At 43.1% G+C, this 22243-nt stretch overlaps 1 protein-coding gene across 1 annotated transcript in view; it reads right to left on the bottom strand.

Moving 5' to 3' along the window:
- LOC124599071 (nuclear pore complex protein Nup107) overlaps positions 1-22243 on the bottom strand; it is a 225362-nt gene that overhangs the window by 77258 nt on the left and 125861 nt on the right. The window contains exon 6 of the mRNA XM_047136046.1: positions 12817-12921. Within this exon, the coding sequence (XP_046992002.1) occupies positions 12817-12921 (105 nt within the window). The remainder of the gene's footprint in view (positions 1-12816; positions 12922-22243) is intronic.

Below are 22243 nucleotides of genomic sequence, written 5' to 3'. Positions count from 1 at the left end.
TTTTAGTGTCATGAAGCCTTTCTGAAAGTATCTGTATGGAGTGTAGCCATGTATGGATCTGAAACATGGATGATAAAGAGGAGAATAGAACCTTTTGAAACATGGTGAATGCTGAAGATCAGATGGGTAGATCACATAACTAATGATGAGGTACTGTACAGAATTTGGGAAAAGAGGAACTTATGATACAACTTGACTAGAAGAAGGGATCAGTTGGTAGGACAAGCTCTGAGGCATCAAGGAATCACCAATTCATTACTAGAGGGAAGCATGGAGGGTAAAAATCGTAGAGGGAGACCAAGAGATGAATATATTAAGCAGATTCAGACGGATGTACATTTCAGTAGTTACTATGAGGTGAAGAGGCCTGCACAGGATAGAATAGCATGAAGACAACAACAACAACAACAACAACAACAAAAGTTTCATACTCAAGTATGACACTCTTACACCCCTACTTAAAATGCATACTACGACGGATATTAGTAACTATTGGGTAATTTTACTATTAACTTCCTTTTCAAAAGTTTTGATAAAAGTAATGTAAACATATTTAAGAATGGCTGAGCATATATGCAAATTTAAGTTTCAGTTACTCCCAATTTGGATTCCAGAAGAATGTATCTGGTGGACAAGGCATCTATAATTGATATTCTATTTATTAAAATACCTGAATGACAAGCTGTATCCTATTGTGTTTCTTGTGGTCTGTTTACGATATCTGTAAATCACAGCTTGCGTTTGGAGAAACCAGGAAGTTTACAGCTTTCAAGGCACCAGGGCAAGTTGTTTATATTTATCTGATAGGCAGTAAAGGGTCAAGTTCGACAGCTCATGTAGCTCACGACAAAACATGATATGGGTAGAAACAAATTACTACTGGTGTTCCATAAGGTTCAATTCTCATAATATAGAAATGACATCCCATCTCACATTGATAAAGCAGAATTGTGTTCTTTGCTAATGAAGAAAGTATCATAATCAAGCATTGTTGTCAGCAATGCAAAAATAGAAAGAGCAATAAATGAAAGATTCAACAGTATTATAGATTAAATTATCTATCACTAGATATCTCTATGGATAAGAAAACTGCCATCTTCATCCGCACGACATCCACACTTCCATTTTCCACATTCAACAGTCTTAACCCAAGTCCTTTATTCACATCCGAGAATGATGTAAACCACGTTAACCTCTTATGGCACACCAGAGCTCTGACACTTGGTTTCCACTTGGCCTTAATTTTTCTCTGTGGAAGTCTGACCTCATAATTTACTTAACACAGGCTCAACATATACAGTCATATTTTAATATAACAAAACCTGGCATTTTTCCAAATTAGTTATGTTACAACTTCGTCCTCATTACTGAAATGCTTTTTGTGAAATTTTTTTGACAATATTTTGTCAAGACTGAGACACTGACATTTTACTATTTTTCACATCATTAATACTGTTGAATGTTAACTACATAGTCTGTTTATCAAATGTACAGTAATTCATTGTAATTTTAATCATGTTAACAGGCTACACTTCACAATGTAATTAACTGCTGCATTGTGTACTTGTATTTTATTTAAGAGAAATATCAACAGATTCACTAACTTTATACCAAACATTATGTCATATGTGATACATCAACATAAGTAAGATCATGAAGCAAAGAGTCTACTGAATGGACTAGCCTTAAATTCGCATTGTAGCAGTGTTCATTAATGATGTGAGTAAACACTGTTGATGTAAAAGCAACAGGAATTATTCAGACATAAGGGAGCTGCTGCTATGCTATGACAGGAACAGGATGTACATGTAACTATGTAGAACACAAGGATAATCATCATGCTGCCATCTTTAGATCTTCCACATATCAACAATGCAACCAACATCTCCAGGATACTGTGTATTCATCCCAATTTAGCAAAATTCTGTTCCGAACGGCTAGTGTATGGAATAGTTTCATTGAGTGACTGTAGGAGGATACAGGGCAACTCGCCCAGAAATTTTACTTGGTTTGATTAACGGCAGCTTGCTTTAAATGTAAGTCAATGCAGATGAGTAGGAAAAACAATTCTATTATGTTCTGATGCTGCTGCTGTTATTGGGGTGTACAGGCACTTAACGGCGAGTTTATCAATGCCCTTTCAAATATCAAAAGAAAAGAATATGGTTAAAAGAGCAAAAAATGCTGGCTGGCTCACTCATGCTGACCCACAACAACACTTCACTTCAGAATAAAACAGAAGGACAATGACAGGGGAGCTAAAACGATAGCACAAGTATATGTACCGCCTGACCACTACAAAAAACATAGGTGAGACAGTCGTCCTGTTAGTACATTAAGAATATCTAACTAAAATTTTTGGAAACAAGTTGGATAAATCACAAAATCTTAAAAGGCGCACCACATGGGTTTGAATGTCACTTAAAACAAGAGGGAAGATCTGCCGGCAAATCTTCCACTGCTCTCACAGTCCAGTAAAATGTGGCACATAGTGATCTCTGCACCACAAGCACCACACATTGGAAAGTACTCTTGCCAGATCAAAAATCCATGCGTCATAGGGCTTTGTTCTATGCAAAAATGAATGATGAGGACCTCAACCAGTTGATGTCACTGGAAAGAGATACGATACAGCCGTGTAGTGGGCTTTCCTAGATGCAGCGTGTTATCTGTCACTTCCAGCCACTCACACTCCTATCGACGCATGGCTCCGTACCGTAAAATGTAGAACAGTGTCCCTCATTCGCAATTCACATAAATTAAAAATACAATGGGAATGATTAAAATGAAACACACACACACACACACACACACACACACACACACACACACATTGAAAGCTGGAAACACATCTTTGCAGCACACTCCTCAAACCTCTGTAACGTAAATTGCAACTGACGGGTCACTGTTGCGACACTTGAGGAGGAACAGAAAACAGCAAAATTGTCCACAAATAAGGAGCACTGTGCTCGACTCCCTACTGTGTATGTGGTATTGTTAATGGCTACAGCAAAGGGAGTAACATTTAAAACACTCTCCTGAGGAACATCGATCTCCTGCTCAAAGCGAGCTGACAGTGTGTCACCAACTCATGTCCTAAAAAACTGCTCAGACAGGAAAGACCGTATGAAGCTGAGAAGGTAGCCACAAAAGCCCCACTGATGCAGTTGCGTAAGTATACTGTGTCTCCAAGTAATGTCACACACATTACTGATGTCAAATAACATACCTAAACAGTGATGTTTATGTAGGAAAGCCTGCTGGACAGAAGACGCCTCCAGTTGGGGTCAGGTTGTTGACAGTAGACTGAAATCTCTGGAATCTACACTGAGAGAGGCTAAGGAGTTGCCTGATCTTTAACAACCAGACCAGACAATGGTTAACCATTCATTCCAGGATCTTTCCAACAAAGCTCATTAAGGCAATGCTCTGGCAACTACTGGGACATATGTGGTCCTTTTCTGGTTTGAGGAGAGGCATCAGAATAGCCTCTCTATGAGTTGGGAAAGTTGCCTGTTTGCCATAGAAAACTAAACAATTTGAGGTGGATTTCCTTTGACACTGCTGGAAAACATAGAAGCACCCAGCAGCAGATTTGGTCATTACTGAGTACAGCATCACAAATCTCAGACAGCACCAGTTCCAGCTGCCATAGGGAGAAAGGGCAGTTGCAAGACTCACATGGAGAAAGAGCAATTTTAAGACTCAACTGTGCAATCTGAATTCTAACTTGCTCCTCTCTAAAGCTGGATCTTTGCTAGCATAGGTAGTAGCTGCTCCAAAATGCTCTACCAACGTCAGAAAGATGTCTCCGGGCATTGCTTGGAGACATCACTGTTTCAGCACTGTTGCTATTGGTAAGCAACTGTATTTACCAGAAAGGCTCCTGATAGCATCCCATACTTTTGTACACCAAGTGGAATGGTTGATGGATTAGCAGTACAAAAATGAGTGGGAGTACCTGTATTGAGGATGCACAGCTCGTAAAACATCGTGAGGCTCTCTAAAACCCGACTAAGGGCAAGTAGAGATTGAGCCCCACAAGACACGATGGGCATTAAAGTCTCCCAGCAGGAGAAATAGTTCGACAACTGTTCTATAAGATCCGTGAGAGCCTCACAATCTATTGCATCTTATGGAGGTAGATAAAATGAGCAAATAGTGATCTTCTGACACACACATGAATTTCAACGACAACTGCTTGCAAGTCCTTAGCCAGAAGGAGAGCAGAGGAGTGGTGTGCATTACTGACGAACACAATGATCCCTCCCTTGACCCTTTCCTCAGTCAGCTTATCCATGCAATAGAAGATATAGCCACGTAGTACAGGGACATCAGACACTTTGAAATGCATTTCCTGCAAACATAAGCAGAAGGGGCATTCTAGGGTATTCATGTGCTATAAGTTTCAGTTCATCCACATGTGTGTAATGGTGGTAGTGTAGTGTAGTGGTGTGCTGCAGGACACTTGCGTTAATTAAATTTGTAGGCATAATGTTGCAAAATGATAAGAAATGGAATGAGGACGTCACGTTGGCAGTAGGAAAGGCAAATGATTGTCTTTAGTTTACTGGGAAAAATTTGGGTAGGTGTAACTCACTCACGGAGGAGCCCGCCTATAGAACATTTGTGCAACCCGTTCTTGAGTATTGCTTTTTTTTTTTTTTTTTTTTTTTTTTTTTTTTTTTTTTTTTTTTTTTTGGGGGGGGGGGGGGGGGGGGGCGCAAAACTTCTATGGTCATTAGCGCCCGGTCCGTGACTCAGGAAACAGTAAAAAGCCGAAATTGAAAACCAGCAGCAATGGGAACGAAAGTCATAAAATTGGAGAAACTAAAAGCAGAAGGAAGGCTTAAAAATCCACTACAGAAAGGGGTTGGTTGTCCCCAAAAAAAGCTTAAAATGACTGACGTCATTTCACTGGCACTAATAAACTTGAGAACGCGGTAGGCTGAGCGCGTGTCATCTGCTAAAATCGACGATATATCAGGCGATAGCTGTCGACGGGATCGTAACGGATTAAAATAGGGGCACTCAATTAAAAGGTGTCTTACCTTCCACAGCTGAGAGCAGTGGGGACAGAGTGGGGGAGGATCGCCACTTAAAAGATGTCGATGGCTAAAAAGACAGTGCCCTATCCAGAGTCTAGTTAAAATTACCTCCTCCCGACGACGCGTTCGGGAGGAAGAGGTCCAAGCACAAGGAAGAGCTTTCATGTCCCGCAATTTATTATGGGTAAGTGTTGACCAATGCGTGTGCCATAAATGAACAACACGTCGACATAGAACGCTCCGTAGATCGGCGAAGGGAATCGATTGAACAGCTGGCCGAGGAAGAGAGACTGCAGCCTTGGCTGCAATATCGGCCGCCTCATTTCCACAGATACCAACGTGTCCCGGGAGCCAGAGGAACGCCACCGAGACGCCCCCCAGGTGGAGCAAGCGCAGACAGTCCTGAATCCGGTGGACCAGAGGGTGCACAGGATAAAGAGCTTGGAGACTGAGGAGAGAGCCGAGAGAATCTGAGCAGATAACGTACTGTATCCGCTGATGGCGGCGGATGTAGTGGACAGCCTGGAGAACAGCGTAAAGCTCCGCAGTATAAACCGAACACTGGTCGGGAAGCCGAAAGTGATTTGGGGTGTCGCCAACAATATAGGCACTCCCTACACCTAACGATGTTTTTGAGCCGTCGGTGTAAATAAATGTGGCGTCCGTCATTTGTGCACATAGAGCAGCAAATGCCCGATGATAAACAAGTGAAGGGGTACCACCCTTGGGAAATCGACAAAGGTCACGGAGCAGGCAGATCCGGGGCAGAGCCAAGGCAGTGCTGTACCCCAAGTTGTCAAGAAGGTTTTAGGAAAGCGGAAAAAAAGAGAATGGAGCAGTTGACAGAAGCAGACTCCCGGTGGTAGTAGGGAGGAGGGGCGGCCTGCATACCCTACATCAAAGGAGGCGTCGAAAAAAATGTCATGGGCTGGATTAGCAGGCATGGAAGACAGATGGCTAGCATAACGACTCAGAAGGACTGCTCGCCGATTGGACAGCGGCGGTTCAGCAGTCTCAGCATAAAGGCTTTCCACAGGGCTGGTGTAAAAAGCTCCAGACACTAAACGTAATCCACGGTGGTGGATAGAGTCGAGGCGCCGAAGAATAGACGGCCGAGCAGAGGAGTAGACTATGCTTCCATAGTCCAATTTCGAGCGCACTAAGGCGCGATATAGGCGGAGAAGGACAACTCGGTCCGCTCCCCAGGAGGTACCATTCAGGACACGGAGGGTGTTGAGGGATCGCAGACAGCGAGCCGAAAGATAGGAAACGTGGGAGGACCAGCACAGTTTTCTATCAAACATAAGACCCAAGAATTTAGCGACATCTGAAAACAGAAGGTTGACAGGACCTAGATGTAAGGAGGGCGGAAGAAACTCCTTACGTCGCCACAAATTAACACAAACGGTCTTACTGGGAGAAAAACGGAAGCCGGTTTCGATGCTCCAAGAGTGGAGGTGATCAAGACATCCTTGAAGACGTCGTTCAAGAAGGCTGCTCTGTTGAGAGCTGTAGTAGATCGCAAAATCGTCCACAAAGAGGGAGTCCGAGACATCAGGAAGGAGACAATCCATAATTGGATTGATGGCAATGGCAAACAGTACAACACTCAGCACGGAGCCCTGGGTACCCCGTTTTCTTGGGAGAAAGTACGGGAGAGAGTAGTGTTCACCCGCACCCTAAATGTGCGCTCTGCCATAAATTCGGCAAGAAAAAGGGGCAGCCGACCTCGAAAGCCCCAAGAGAACAGTGTGCAGAGGATGCCTGTCCTCCAACAGGTATCGTATGCTCTCTCCAGATCAAAAAATATTGCTACTGTTTGGCGGTTCTGGAGAAAATTGTTCATGATATAAGTGGAGAGAGCAACTAAAGATGGTCAACTGCAGAACGATGCCTTCGGAATCCGCATTGGGCAGGTGTTAAAAGACTGCGGGATTCCAGCCACCACGCTAAACGGTAATTCACCATACGCTCCAAAACCTTACAGACACTACTCGTGAGAGAAATGGGCCGATAGCTAGAGGGGAGATGTTTGTCCTTTCCAGGTTTCGGAACAGGAACGACGATAGCTTCCCGCCATCGTCTGGGAAAAGTACTGTCGGTCCAAATTCGATTATAAAGGCAAAGGAGGTAACGCAGACTATGGGTTGATAAATGCAGCAACATTTGGACGTGGATACCATTCGGTCCTGGGGTGGAGGAGCGAGAAGAAGAGAGTGCATGTTGGAGTTCCCGCATGGAGAAAACAGTATTGTAGCTTTCGTGATTTTGAGAGGAGAAGGCAAGATGTCGCACTTCCGCTGCACGTTTCTTCGGGAGAAACGCTGGCGGGTAATTTGAAGAGCTCGAAATCTCAGCAAAGTGCTGACCCAACGAGTTAGAAATTGCGACGGGGTCCACTAATGTGTCATGCGCGACAGTGAGCCCAGAGACCGGGGAGAAACTAGGTGCGACTGAGAACCATCGAAGCCGACTCCAAACTTCCGAGGAGGGAGTGAAGGTGTTAAATGAGTTAATAAAGAATTTCCAGCTTGCCTTCTTGCTATCGCGGATGACACGACGGCATCGCGCTTGGAACTGCTTATAGCGGATACAGTTGGCCAAAGTAGGATGGTGGCGGAAAACGCGGAGAGCACGTCGCCGCTCACGTATTGCATCACGGCATGCCTCGTTCCACCAAGGAACTGGGGGGCGCCGGGGCAATTCGGAGGTGCGTGGTATTGAATGTTCCGCAGCTGTAAGAATAAAGCCGGTAATATGTGTGACCTCATCGTCGACGCTGGGAAAGTGACAGTCATCGAATGTCGCTAGAGACGAAAAAAGTGTCCAATCGGCTTGGGCAAACGCCCAGCGTCGCGGGCGCATGTAGGGCAGTTGAGGCTGCAGTCTAAGGACACATGGAAAGTGGTCACTCGAGTGTGTATCATCAAGGGCGAGCCATTTGAAGCGCCGAGCTAGCGGAACAGTACCGACCACAAGGTCCAAATGAGATAAATTTGTCGTGGAGGCAGACAAAAATGTAGGGACCCCAGTGTTGAGGCAAACTAGATCTGCTTGGTGGAAGACGTCTAGCAATAGTGAGCCACGTGGACAAAGATGTGGAGATCCCCAAAGCGGGTGGTGGGCATTGAAGTCCCCAACCAGCAAATATGGGGGTGGAAGCTGACCAAGAAGATGAAGGAGATCAGCTCGTGCCATTGGTGTGGACGATGGAATGTATACAGTACAAAGAGAGAACGTGTATCCGGAAAGGGAAAGACGGACGGCGACAGCTTGGAAGGAAGTGTTTAAGGGGATTGGGTGATAATGGAGAGTATCATGGAGAAGAATCATGAGTCCTCCATGTGCTGGAGTGCCTTCAACAGAGGGGAGATCATATCAGACGGACTGAAAATGAGGGAGAACAAAGCGGTCATGGGGACACAGCTTTGTTTCCTGAAGACAGAAGATGACCGGCGAGTAGGATCGTAAGAGGATCGACAATTCATCCCGATTGGCTCGAATGCCGCATATATTCCAATGGATAATGGACATAGGGTGGACAGAAAAAGGAAGAATGTGACCAAGGTTGCCCTCAACTCAAAAACAGCGCAGAGCTTGCGACTGACAGCGTGGAATGGCATTCAGCCGAAGGCAGAAGATCCTGATCCATAGGTTGGTCAGGAGCAGCTCCTGCCACCAGCGATTGGCCGGTTGATTGGCTGCCAGCAGTGCACCTCGGCGACACAGAAGACGGCTGAGGGCGATTTCCGCCAGGTGGTGCTGTAGATGGGACACGCCTTGGCGGAGAAGGAGAGGAACTGGGTTTCTTTGTAGCCTTCTTGGAAGTATGATGTTTAGAGGAAGGAGGAACCGATGGTTGGGAAGTTGCCGTACGTAAAACTCTTCACGAGTATGCTCTTTTTTCGAAGTCTTGGTGTCTGACTTTTGGGCTTGAGATTTAGCAGAACTCGACGAAGGGTGAGCCAGAGAGTGGGCAGGCGAAAGTGGTGAGGTTGAACGGGCGATTTTTGCGCTGGCCGATCTGACGACCGTGGCACTAAAGGTGAGGTCGCAAGTCTGCGTGGCCGCCTCCTTTGTTGGCCGAGGAGAAGCAAGGACAGTGCTGTATTTTCCTTTCTGAGGCACGGTGGGCTGTCGACTGGCGAATAATTTTCGAGCAGCAAAGGTCAACACCTTTTCCTTTACTCTAATTTCCTGGATGAGCTTTTCATCCTTAAAAACGGGACAATCTCGAGAGGAAGCAGCGTGGTCACCCATACAGTTGATGCAGCGAGGGGATGGAGGTGGACAAGCACCCTCATGGGCATCCTTGCCTCACGTAACACATTTGGCCGGATTGGAACAGGACTGGCTGGTGTGATTGAACCGCTGACACCGATAGCAATGCGTAGGGTTTGGGACGTAAGGGCGAACGGAAATTATCTCATAGCCTGCTTTGATTTTCGATGGGAGTTGAACTTTGTCAAATGTCAAGAAGACAGTGCGGGTTGGAATGATGTTCGTGTCAACCCTTTTCATAACCCTATGAACAGCCATTACGCCCTGGTCAGACAGGTAGTGCTGAATTTCTTCGTCAGACAATCCATCGAGGGAGCGTTTATAAACGACTCCGCGCGAGGAATTTAAAGTACGGTGCGGTTCCACCCGGACAGGGAAGGTGTGTAGTAGTGAGGTACGTAGCAATTTTTGTGCCTGGAGGGCACTGACTGTTTCTAACAACAGGGTGCCATTCCGTAATCTGGAACTAGACTTTACAGGACCTGCAATTGCGTCAACACCTTTCTGAATAATGAAAGGGTTGACCATGGAGAAGTCGTGACCTTCGTCAGACCGAGAAACAACAAGGAACTGTGGCAACGATGGAAGAACTGACTGTGGCTGAGACTCAGTGAACTTACATTTGTGAGCAGACATAGTGGAAGGTGAGGAAACCATTGCGGAAGAATCCCCCATGATTACCGGCGTCTCCGATGGCGCGCTCCTCCCTTGTGGGGGCCCTCTCTGAGGGCACTCCCGCCTTAGGTGATTGTTCACACCTCAGGTCACACCTCCCGACAAACGGACGGAGGGACCAATCGGCACTTTTGGAAGGTATCAGCTCGGGTAATCACCCCTCCCTGGGCCTGGCCGTTACCAGGGGGTACGTACGTGTCCTACCTGTCTACCCGGGGCGGGGAATTACGCGTTACCCCGTCACCGGCTACGCATTGAAGTGTGTGGGTTGGCCTTCAGACACGCACAGGGAGGAAGAAAGAGAAAGGGAAAGGAAAGAAGAGAAGAGAGGTCTCAAACGCCGCAGCGGAGAAAAGGGCAAAGAGAAGAGGTAACGAAAAGAGAAGGACAAAGGAAGGATGAAGACATACAAGCAAGGAAGGCGAAGAATGCGGTACATTTACAAGCGTCCGTCTCCGAACGTAGGCACAAACCATACTCCCAGACGGGGAGAAAGGGTAGCTCGGGGTCCCGTGCTCGCTACGCACATATCCACAAAAAGAGTTGTGTTTGTAGTCTCCACCTTTTTTGGATTAAAGGATGACATTAAAACAATTCAGAGGGTTGCTGCTTTATTTGTTAGCAGTTGATTCAATCTACATATAGTATTACAGAAATGCTCTGTGAACTCCAATGAGAATGCCTGGAGAGAATACAATATTCTTTTTGTGCAACACTGAAGAACTTTACAGAATTGGGATTTGCCACTGACTGAAGACCGATTCTACTGCCACCAACATATATCTCCGGTAAGGACCATGAAGACAAGATAAGAGATATTAGTGCTCATATGGAGTCATATAAACACTTATTTTTCCCTCACTGCATTTGCAAGTGGGACAGGAAAGGAAACAGCTAGTAGCAGTACAAGGTACCACTTGTCATGCATAGTGGCTTGTGGAGTCCGTATGTAGGTGTAGACAGTACCCACTTTTCTCTGGCAGACAATTCTATTTTGTTTATGCTTGCAACCGCCAGTCCGCCAGTTAGTAGTGTGTGCACTCTGCACTACAGCGACTGGGAAACAAAACTTGGCAATGTATTTCGACCTCGCTGAAAGTCTCTTCCCAGCTCTACACTAAGTACTTTGTCAGTTCTGTCTGTAGCATTATCAAGTATTGGTTGTGCAGCTAAGTGTGGCCATGAAAGGTCAAAATAATTGTGCTACTGATTTTGTAATTATCAAAGTGGGTTGGAAATGAAAAATAACGTCAAGAAACACTTTAAATCAGAGAAGCACTGTGTTCACTAGCTGAAAAATGCTACTCGTTATCAACATAAACATTCACTTGTTTGAAGCTTAAATAACACCAGAAGAAAGAAAACAAAGGCCATTTTAGAAAAGAAAAGAAAAAGAAAAAGAAAACTGTTGTCAATTTTGGAAAAGCAAACATTTCAGTCAAGAAGTTCAGCAATCATAACTTTTCTTCTTCCTTTAACAGTCTATTTCAATCCACAAAGGCTTTGCTTCAGACAGGTAGCATGACAAACTCTCAAACTCTTACTTCTATTCATCTGCAAACCAACAAAATATTAGATGCGGATTTTGCCAAAATTAGACATACTAATTTCGACACTAACGGAGGCTACATTTTCAGACCCCTCTCAATAACAGTACAGCATGAGAAAAAGGACATATGCAGAACTGATTTTTCCTGGGTCTGATTGTAGATCAGAAATTTTCTTGTATAGAACATACTATAGATCATTTCTAATGTTGGATTTTATCAAGATTTGCTTTGTGTGGAATTGCTAATTTTGATGATGAAAGTACTAGAAAAAATGGTTCACATGGCTCTGAGCACTATGTGACTTAAGATCTGAGGTAATCAGTCCCCTAGAACTTAGAATTACTTAAACCTAACTAACCTAAGGACATCACACACATCCATGCCCAAGGCAGGATTCGAACCTGCGACTGTAGCAGTCACATGGTTCCGGACTGAAGTGCCTAGAACTGCTCGGCCACAGCAGCCGGCGAAAGTACTAGAATATCAACTACTTTGCATACTTGCATTCCTTGAGATCATATAAAATAATTTACTGAGGCATTTCCATACAGCCACAAAGTATTCTTTGCACAGAAATATGCAATAGGTCTGGAATTCATCATCAAACTTCATGTAGACAAATGTTTAGAAAGCTGGACATACTAACAGCAGGTTCACTACATGTTTAGTCCCTTATGAAGTTTGTTCTGAAGAATCGGGCGCACAGTAGTGTTTGTCAATTTAACCTTAGGAAGAAAAGTAGCCTCCACATCCTACAACTTAACCTCACTCTTATGCAGAAAAAGACAGTATGTAGCTACAGTATAAATTTATTTGACCACCTCTCACCTGAATTAAAGGTGTGTCGGCAGATAATGAAAGTTTTAAGAACTAATCTAAATCATTCCTGTTTGAGAACTACTTCACCTACATAGAACAACTTCTGAATGCAAATTCGTTATGTGATTGGGCTAGGCTTCTCAAATTTTGCTGTACATTAAGTTTAAAAATTGAGAAACATTTTTTGTTGCATAAAATAAAAGAAGGAAGGCACATTTTCACAGAAAAATGTATCATATTTCCAAACATACAGACATGTTCCACATAATGTCCAGTTATTGCAATATATACCACAGAACATGCAAAAAACAGAACTCAAATAACACTAATGAGTCAGGAAATCTGGTACACCATTTGCTAATTCAAAAATTCTTTTGCCAATGCATCCAAATACTATAGTAACTGAAAAGAAATACCAACAGGATTGTGAGCAAAATACTAACCTCATCAAGGGGGTGCAGTTTCTTCTTTTGCCGAAAGGGTGCATCTGGGTCAATTTCTGTGACAAGATCCTCTGGCCCACTGTACGGTATGTCTTGCTCTTTATTCTGAAAAATAAAAGTAATATTGAAATGCCAACATCAAATCAACAGAACATTTTAATAACTGTGGCCACAGATTATACAGAGAGAGAGTGTGTGTGTGTGTGTGTGTGTGTGTGTGTGTGTGTGTGTGTGCGCGCGCATTTTTCTATTTCTTATGAAGGTCTTGTTTGTCAAACGCTTACCTTCTGACAGTCTTTGTGTTGTGTCTATCTGTAGCTCAGCATCTCCACTATATGGTGAGCAGCAACTATCCTGACAATTACACGTTTTGTATTTAAGCTATCACAACAGTAAATGTATGTTATCGGGATAAATTTTAAGTACCACAAAAAAAAAAAAGTTCTGAAGAAAATAGTTAGGAAACACAAGAAATCACACTGAATCTTACCAACTGGTGCAATGCTGTCCATGTTATTCTTGGTGAGCAATATTATGAATTATTAATCTAAATAAATTAAGAGACCACACACACACACACACACACACACACACACACACACACACACACACACACCAAATAATAGAAGAATGGAGTGCCAATGGGCTCACAAAAAAGAATGAAAACTGCTACTTTCGTACAAATCCTTCCAGCAGCCAAAATGTGCATGTGCGTGTGCGCACGCATGCACCTACATTGCCACAGTTGCAGGTTTGTGTTGGGTGAAGTGGGGAGAGGGAGGGAGACAGAGGAGGGGAGGTTGGGGACTAGCTAGTAGCTCGTACAGTGGCAGCAGCTTTTGCAAGATAGGAATGCGAGAGGGAGAGGGTTGGCAAGTGCATGGACTAGGAATGGGACATAAGGGCACCACAGCTGGCGTGTTGTTGCAACACAGAATGACAATTACGTGGAGGTGTCAACTGGGATGGGGCGACAGGGCAGAGGAAAGAAAAACTGTTAGGCAGAGGGTGTGGGTGCAGGGGTTTAGTAGAGGTTGAGGCCAGGAGGATTACCGGATGTGTGGTAAGGATAACTCCCATTTGTATAACAAAGAAAAGATGGTGCTGGAGGCAAGGATCCAAATGCCATGGTTATGAAGCCGCCACTGCATCTGGGTAGTAAAAAAAAAAGCTGGTGCTGGAGGAAAAGATCCAAATGGCACAGTTGTGAGGCAGTCACTGAACTCTACCATGTCTTGCTTGGCAGAGTGTTGTGCCAGTGGGCAGTCAACTTTGTTCTTTGCCACATTTTGACAGTGGCCATTCATTGTGGAGGACAGCTGGTTGGTAGTTGCAAAAGTTACAGTAGAGCGGATATATGATTGGGCATGTTGATAGATAGTCGAAGACCTGGCAAAGCACATGGTTCAGTTGCTCCTATCCTGGGTGATGAAGGGATCACATTTGTAGACGATTATTGGGGATGGTGTGAGCATTGTGGGTGTGGTCACAACTGTGGGATATAGCATCAAAGAACAAAAAGATGCATGTGTGTGTCTGATAGCTTAAGTTAGAAAGTTGGCATAATGCAGACACATTTAACGTGGTAGTTTTAGAGGTGGCAGGTGTTTTGAACTGTGGTTGTGTCAGATAATGCTAGAGACTGGGCCTGAACTACCTTATTCACATCACTGTCAACATTAGCAGACAACTGCACGGTAGTTGTTGACAAATACTTCGCATTGTATGTTGCTCATTGTGTATTCTCATATTTTGAAATGAGTGAAGAACCTATTCCTGGTCCATCATAGAGTTCAATTATGCCCACAAAACACTTAAAGGAATTATTGATTCCTGCAACAATGTTTCAAGTTCTGATTTCTCAGAAACACAGAACATGCATTGCCCTGCAAGAGGGCTCATTTCCCCTCACCACTCCTCAACCCTCTGGTCGACATAATTCCAGTTTGTTTATGCTCGCAGCGTATTGGGAATTTATAGTTTCTGTACTCTGCACTACAGTGCAACCAGAAAACAAAACCTGGTAACATATTTTAGCCTTACCAAAAGTCTTCGCCCTAATGTGCGAATAGAGTTATTTTCGGTTCTACTTCTATGCTAAGTATCTTGTCAGTTCTGTCTGTAGCATTGCCAATTATGGATTGAACAGCTATAAATGCCCACGAAAGATCGAAATTAATATTCTGCAGATATTGTATTTCTCAAACTAGTTGTGAAAAGAAAAAGAATGTCGAGAAACATCTTAAATCAAAGATGGAAAATGGTGCTGCTTCCCAACAGAAACAAGCATTCGTTGAAAGCTTAAATAGAAGAAAAGAAGAAAACAAGCAAAGACTGTTTTCGGAAAAAAAGGTTGAAGTTTTAGCAAAATAAAGCATTCCAGTCAATAAGCTCCCAAATTACTACTTTTCTTTTTTTTAACAGTCAATGTCAGAGCACTAAGGCTTCATATTCGGACACTTAGCATGACAGCCTTTTAAATTTTTACTTCTAATCATTTATCAATGCCAGATGCCTGGTTGTGACTTACATATTCCCTTCACTTTTTAATACTGCCTGCTTCCCTCACAATATAAAATGCAAAACATTATGCAACACTATATTCTTTCCCAGTTAGGTGAGTCAAAAAATTTTTATACTTTAAAACTTACAAGATGAAGCACAGGGTGTAAAATATTATATTCTTAAAACAATAATTAATGTAAGTGGCAGCTTGGTTAGTAGGTTTTTTTATTTATCCAATTACACTTTTTTCAAATTACACTTTTTCACAGTAGCTTACATTTTAGGCAATTTTTCCCTTAGTTTTTTGCTAGATAAATTAAAATTCATAGTTTGAAGAAAACCGTTACAGGTTGTTCAGTTGTTTACTTGTGAAGCAGCAGAAAAGATGAGTAGTTATATACATATACATTGGATTTTGGTTAGGATTAATATAAGAGTAAATAGGAGTGTGTGTCCACGTCGAGGAAAGGAAAGAAGATTCGGTTACGTTCCTACTGGAAGGCACCAGCGCTACAATCCAGAGATTTAATTACCAACAAAACCTGGTGACGGGCAGAAAATAACTGAAAATATTATTAAAAGTAAGTAAAAGGTTAAAGTATGAAGCTGGTGTTTTGGTCTGGTACGAGAACTAATTGCTGATATTGTTGTGGTGATTAATACTTCATGTTCATTGAAGTTATGAAGTAAAGCTGTATCCTGGGAAAATATACTGTTCCTAAACAAAACAGTGAATAAATCTGCTCAAGCTACGGAAAAATCAACCAGTGAGGACTGGGATCATGTGAAATGCATATTTCAATATCTGAAAGGTACGTCTAATTATAGATATTATCTATGATATAGAAGAAAATTTCAGAATTTATGTGATTCTGATTTAGCTGGGGAAGACATTCAACAACTGGTATCGTGGCAACATCACGTACAAGTCAGTTGCAGAAGGCTGTGGCCACATCTACAACCGAGGCAGAAATTATTTCTGCAAGTGAAGGAGCCAAAGAATTAATTTGGTTACCATTGTTTGTTAAGTGAATTAGTTGAAATGCCGAAAAAACCTCCAACACTTTATAATGAAAATGTTAGTGCATTAAAATTGGGGGGGGGGGGGGGGGGGGGGGGGGGGGGGGACACCACACGAATAATATCATTGTCAAAAAAACAAATACATCTGACACTTATGTCCGTGAAAGATTTGTGAATGATGAAATTATGTTGCAACACATATATGGAAAGAACAAGTTGACTGATCTTCTGACGAAGCCACTTGAGCAAGTTCGCTTTAATTTGCTGCATGCAGAGATTGGTGTGCAGGCAGTCAAGCATAACTCATTATTTGTTTGTTTGACTGTTTTTTGACTGATTTTTTTTTTTTCCTTTTGGAGAAATGTTGTGACAAAAGGAAAAATGTTTTAGCATTTACTGTAAAATATTATTCCTTGTTATTTTTGACATATTCTTGTTTTTATATAATCTCTTTGAAGTTTGTTGAAGTTACAAAGTAAAGCTGAGAAAATCTACGGTTCATAAATAAAACTGTGTTCTTCAGACTATATAATTTACGACACATACTAACATTGTACATGCAAAAGTAACTGTCTGTTACACTTTCACAACTAAACTGCTGAACCGATCTTGAAGAAATTTGGTATGAAGATAGCTTGAATGCTGAGGAAGAACATAGGCTATTTTAGAAAGTGTGTAGTACAGTGTATTTGTTGGTTTGAAGAATATAACATAAAATAAGAAACAATAATTACTTTTTGAAAATGCTATTCACTCTTTGGCTTTTGAACTTTATCACAGTCATGTAAAAGCTTTTTTTGTTCGATACAGTCTACACAATGCGATTCAATGTACTGAATATGATGATTATAGAAACCTCTACATGTTTAATCCATACTTCCATACAAATGTCAGTCACAAACCCGTCACATTTTAGCCACTGAGCGTCATGTGCACTTTATAACATCTTTGTTGAGATACAATTTGCATGAACAGCTTGCAGTCATCCAGTTAGCATAACTGTTTCACAATCATTGGTTTCCAGGTTCAATTCCCACCAGCTGCCTTCCCCACAACATTTTCTGTGTGTTCTTTCCAATTTAAGTTGTTCATAATTGTAACTCCTACGTATTTGGTTGAATTTACAGCCTTTGTATTTGGCTGATTTATTGTGAAACCAAAGTTTAATGGATTCCTTTTAGCATTCATGTTGATGACTTCACACTTTTCATTATTTAGGGTCAAATTTTTGTAATATGCAGATACCTTTCTAACTCATTTTGCAATTTGTTTTGATTTTTGGCTGACTTTACTAGACAGTGAATAACAGCATCGTCTGCAAACAACCTAAGACGGCTGCTCAGACTTACTTCTAAATCGTTTATATGGATAAGGAACAGCAGAGGGCCTACAACACTAACTTGGGGAATGCCAGAAATCACTTCTGTTTTACTTGATGGCTTTCCGGCAATTACTAAGAACTGTGATCTCTCTGACAGGAAGTCATGAGTTCTGTTACATAACTGCAACGATATTCCATACGCACGCAATTTCACCACGAGCTGCTTGTGTGGTACAGTGTCAAAAACCTTCTGGAAATCTAGAAATACAGAATCAATTTGAAGCCAATAGCACTCAACACTTTGTGTGAGTAAAGAGCTAGCTGCGTGTAACAAGAATGATGTTTTCTAAATGCTTGTTGACTGAGTCAATAAACCATTCTCTTCAACGTAGTTCAGAATGATCGAATACAATATATGCTACAAAGTCCTGCTGCGAATTGATGTAAACAGTATGAGCCTGCAATTTAGTGGATTACTCCTACTTCCTTGCTTGAATATTAGTGTGACTTGCGCAACTTTTCAGTCTTTGAATATGGGTCTTTTGTTGAGCGAGCAGTTGTATTTGATTGTTAAATATGGAGCTATTGCATCACCATAATGTGAAAGGAGCCTAACTGGTACACAGTCTGGACCAGAAGACTTTTTTTATTATGTAATTTAAGTTTCTTCACTGCTCTGAGGATATCTAATTCTAAGTTGCTCATGTTGGCAGCTGTTCTTAATTTGAATTCTGGAATATTTACTTCATCATCTTTGGTGAAGGAGTTTTGGAAGCTGTGTTTAGTAACTCTGCTTTCGCAATACTGTCATTGATAGTATTTCCACTGTTATTGCGCAAAGAAGGCACTGATTGTGTCTTGCCTCTAGCATACTTTACATACGACCAGAATCTCTATGGATTTTCTGCTAGGTTTTGAGACAAAGTTTCGTTGTGGAAACTTATCACCATCTCGCACTGAAGTCCAAGCTAAATTTTCAAGCTTCTGTCAAAAATCGCCAATCTTGGAGATTTTGTGTTCTATTCAAATTGGCATGCTTTTTTCGTTGTTTCTGCAACAGTATTCTGACCTGTTCTGTGTACTATGCCCTAAAATGACAAACATCCTACCCAAGATCCTTCCCACCCCTCCTACAGTAGTGTTCCATTGCCCACCCAACCTCCACAACATCCTAGTCTATCGCTATGCCACTCCCAATCCCAATCACAACCCCTTGCCACATGCATCATATCCCTGTGGAAGACCCAAGTGCAAGGCCTGCCCAATCCACCTCTTCCTATTCCATTCCTATAACAGGTTTATCCTCTCCCATCACGGGTTGGGCCACCTGTGAAAGTAGCAATGTCATTTACCAGCTCTGCTGCAATCACTGCACAGCTTTTTACATCAGTATGAACAGCCACTGCCAAACTGTGGCCAAGAGCTAAGTAGACCACCCCATGGCACAACACGCAGCTGAACATGCACGACTTCAATGGCTGCTTCACTACCTGAGGCATCTGGATACTCCTCTCCACCACCAGTCTTTCTGGACTGCATAGGTATGAGTTATCCTTACAACACATTCTCTGCTTCCATAATTAGCTCAGCCTCAAACTATGGTAATATACTGCCCCACACCCTCCATCCTACAGTTTCCACCCCCTTTCCTGTCATCTCTTCCACATTCTCTTCTCTGACCTTTGTTTGCCACCTTCTGCCAACACACCCATCCATCTTTCCCCACTCCTCCCTTTTTCACTCCTTTTTTTCCCTACCTTCCAGCCTTACAACCCCCTGATACTGTGCCTGTTGTCATTCTAGTCTCTGCATGCTCCGCCAGACAGAGTGCATTTGTTTCTCCCCGTTCCTCTTCTTCAGTCCCTCCAGATTACTGCTAGCATCCCACATGATAGTAGCATTCCGCCCTGAGTTGTCAGATGGTGGTCATGTGTGCATGAGGCATGCTTGCTAATATGTATGAATGGTGTGCGTTTCTCTTTTTCTGATGAAGGCTCTGACTGAAAGCTCTATATAAGTGTCTACTTGTGCCAGCCTGCAACATAATGTGTTCTCTGTATGGTAAGTAGTAATCCATCTTTTCCTACATTGTTCAAGTTCAAAAGAAATAGTTGACCATGTACTGGATAGATATGTAACCAGTAGGACAGTTCACAATCTGAGAGAACCTCCATGGTATACAGTCACTGTAAAGTAGCTTCTAAAGAAACAGAGATTACTGCATAGTAGGTGTAAAAGAAAGTGTTGGGCTATAAGATAGATGCTGAATGAAACCTGTGACTTTGAAGAGAACAACGCACGACACCTTCAGTGACTACCTTAGCAGAATATTGTCAAACAGTATTTCAAAAAAGCCAAAGAATTTCTGGTTCTTTCTAAAGACTGTTAGTGGCACCAAAGTTAATGTACAGTAACCAAGTGAACGAGAGAGGAACTGATAATGAGGGTATCAAAGCAAAAGCCAAAATGCTCAACTCCATGTTCAAATATCCACCCATGTCAGAACAGCAGAAAACAAAGACAAAGAGAGGAGTTAAAAATGACTGCACACTAATCGCAGTCAATGAAAGGGCAGACAGCTATAAACAGGGCTGTGGAGAGGGGTCCATAAAATATACCATCGATAAAAAGATTAAATGTTCTTTGTCGTATTGCAATGACGCATAAAAAGTACAATGCGGTCGGCAGTCCACGTGCCGTTCGCTTAAACAGTTAATAACTCAGATGGCAAACACAAATGAGAATGCAAGTGGTTAAAAAAGGACTTTGTCAGAAAATGGTGAAACGTCAAAGGTTGAGGGCAATGAGCACAAAGTGGTAGGGAAGCATCACTTAACAAATGGTAATGGCTAAAAACACATGTGCCCAATATGCAATGTAGTTAATAAAATGATCTCCTCATGGCGAGGAGACCGAGAGGAAGTTGTTGAAGCTGCTGGGAGAGGCTTAATAAAACAAGTCTTGTTCCCATAAGGGAAGACCAGTGGTGATGTCAAAAGTGACACCACCTGCTGACAGACGGCAGCACACAGATAATCGGAGGGAATGTAAGAACTAGTGGACTGAGGTATGAGGACAGCAGCCTTCGCAGTAGTGTCAGTGGTATTTCCTGCCAGACTGGGTTCCTGGACACATCACAGTGGCTCCATCAAGAGTGAGCAAGTGACAGCTTTCCTGGAGCTGTTGCACTAAGGGATGGACGGTGTACAGCACACAGAGGCTTCGAAGGGCACAGAGTGTCGAAGCAGATGATGCAATTAAAAAGCCTGTCACGGGATGTATTGTGTGGCCTGATACAGGGCAAAGAGCTCTGCTGTAAATACTGAGCAGTGTTCCAGAAGCCGATACCAAAAAACATCGGTGTCAATGACGAAGGCACATCCAACAACACGATCAGTCCGGTCAGCTTCCAACTGGTCATTGCAACTGGAGAAATGACGTTCATCCAAGGTCGCCAGGGAGGAGTGAAGCCTCTAGACAGCTTTAGGAAGTGCCATTTTTTTCCACAGAGGTCGGATGTAGGAGTCAGCTGACACACGGAAAATGGTCGCTTGAGTACATGTCAGAGTGAATGGACCACTCAAAATAACGGGTGAGCCAGACACTGAGGAAGCAGGGGTCCAAATGGGAATAGGTGTGAAACCAATGTGGGTGCTCCCATGCTAAGGCAGATGACGTTAGGTTGATTGAGGTCAGCCAAGAGGGCTCCACTTGGACAGGTTCTTTGAGAATGTCAAAGAACATGGTGCGCACTGAAGTCACCAAGCAGCAGAAAAGTGAGGGGGAGTTGCTCCATAAGCAGGAGGAAGTCTGTCCTGGTGACACTGAATGACGGAGGGCTGTAAATGGTACAAAGGAAAAAGATCAAGCGAGGAAGAAAAATGCGGACTGCAACAGCTTGGAGCAGGATAGTCAGGGAGATGAGTTGACTATGAATATCATCCCTGATGAGCAGCACGACTCCCCCAATGAGACAGAATGCTGTCCACAGAGGGAAGGTCAAAGCAAACCTGGAAGAAACGAGAGAGATCAAAGCAGTCGTGAGGACACAATTCTGTTTCCTGGAGGCAGAGTACAGGTGGACACTGCAATTCTAAGAGCAGCCGTAGGTCCTCTTTGCTGAACTGAAGGCTGCAAACATTCCCTTGGAGGAGAGTCACAATGTACAAAAAAATGAAGGAGTGTCACCTCGGAAGCTGCCGAGTGCCAGTGTTCGAAGCCTCACTGCTACAGTCCACAGAGGCAGGATGATTCTGCTCCTTGGTGTCTGCAGAGGCGTTGACATTCTCATTCTGCCGGTCTGCAGAGTCCAGGGCAGAAAAACAGTTGGTGGTGTGTGAGAAGACCACTTCCCTTTGTTTGACTTCTTGGAGCCTTTTCAGCTGGCAGAGGAATGCCGAGATGCTTGTTGGCTGGAGGAACGTAAGAAGTCTTCGTGGGAGTATTCCTTCTATCCTTTCAGGAGAAGGAACGGAAGGCAGTGGAGAGACTGTTCTGATACCAGCAACTGAATATGCAGAACACATTTCCAAAACATCCCAGACTTGTTCTCCAAGGGAGGGATAGGCAAGCAACATG

The sequence above is a fragment of the Schistocerca americana genome, chromosome 1 (assembly GCF_021461395.2).
Source record: "Schistocerca americana isolate TAMUIC-IGC-003095 chromosome 1, iqSchAmer2.1, whole genome shotgun sequence".
Classification (NCBI taxonomy): Eukaryota; Metazoa; Arthropoda; class Insecta; order Orthoptera; family Acrididae; genus Schistocerca; species Schistocerca americana.
Note: the sequence above shows the minus strand (reverse complement) of the source record. Positions and strands in the feature narration are given on the sequence as shown.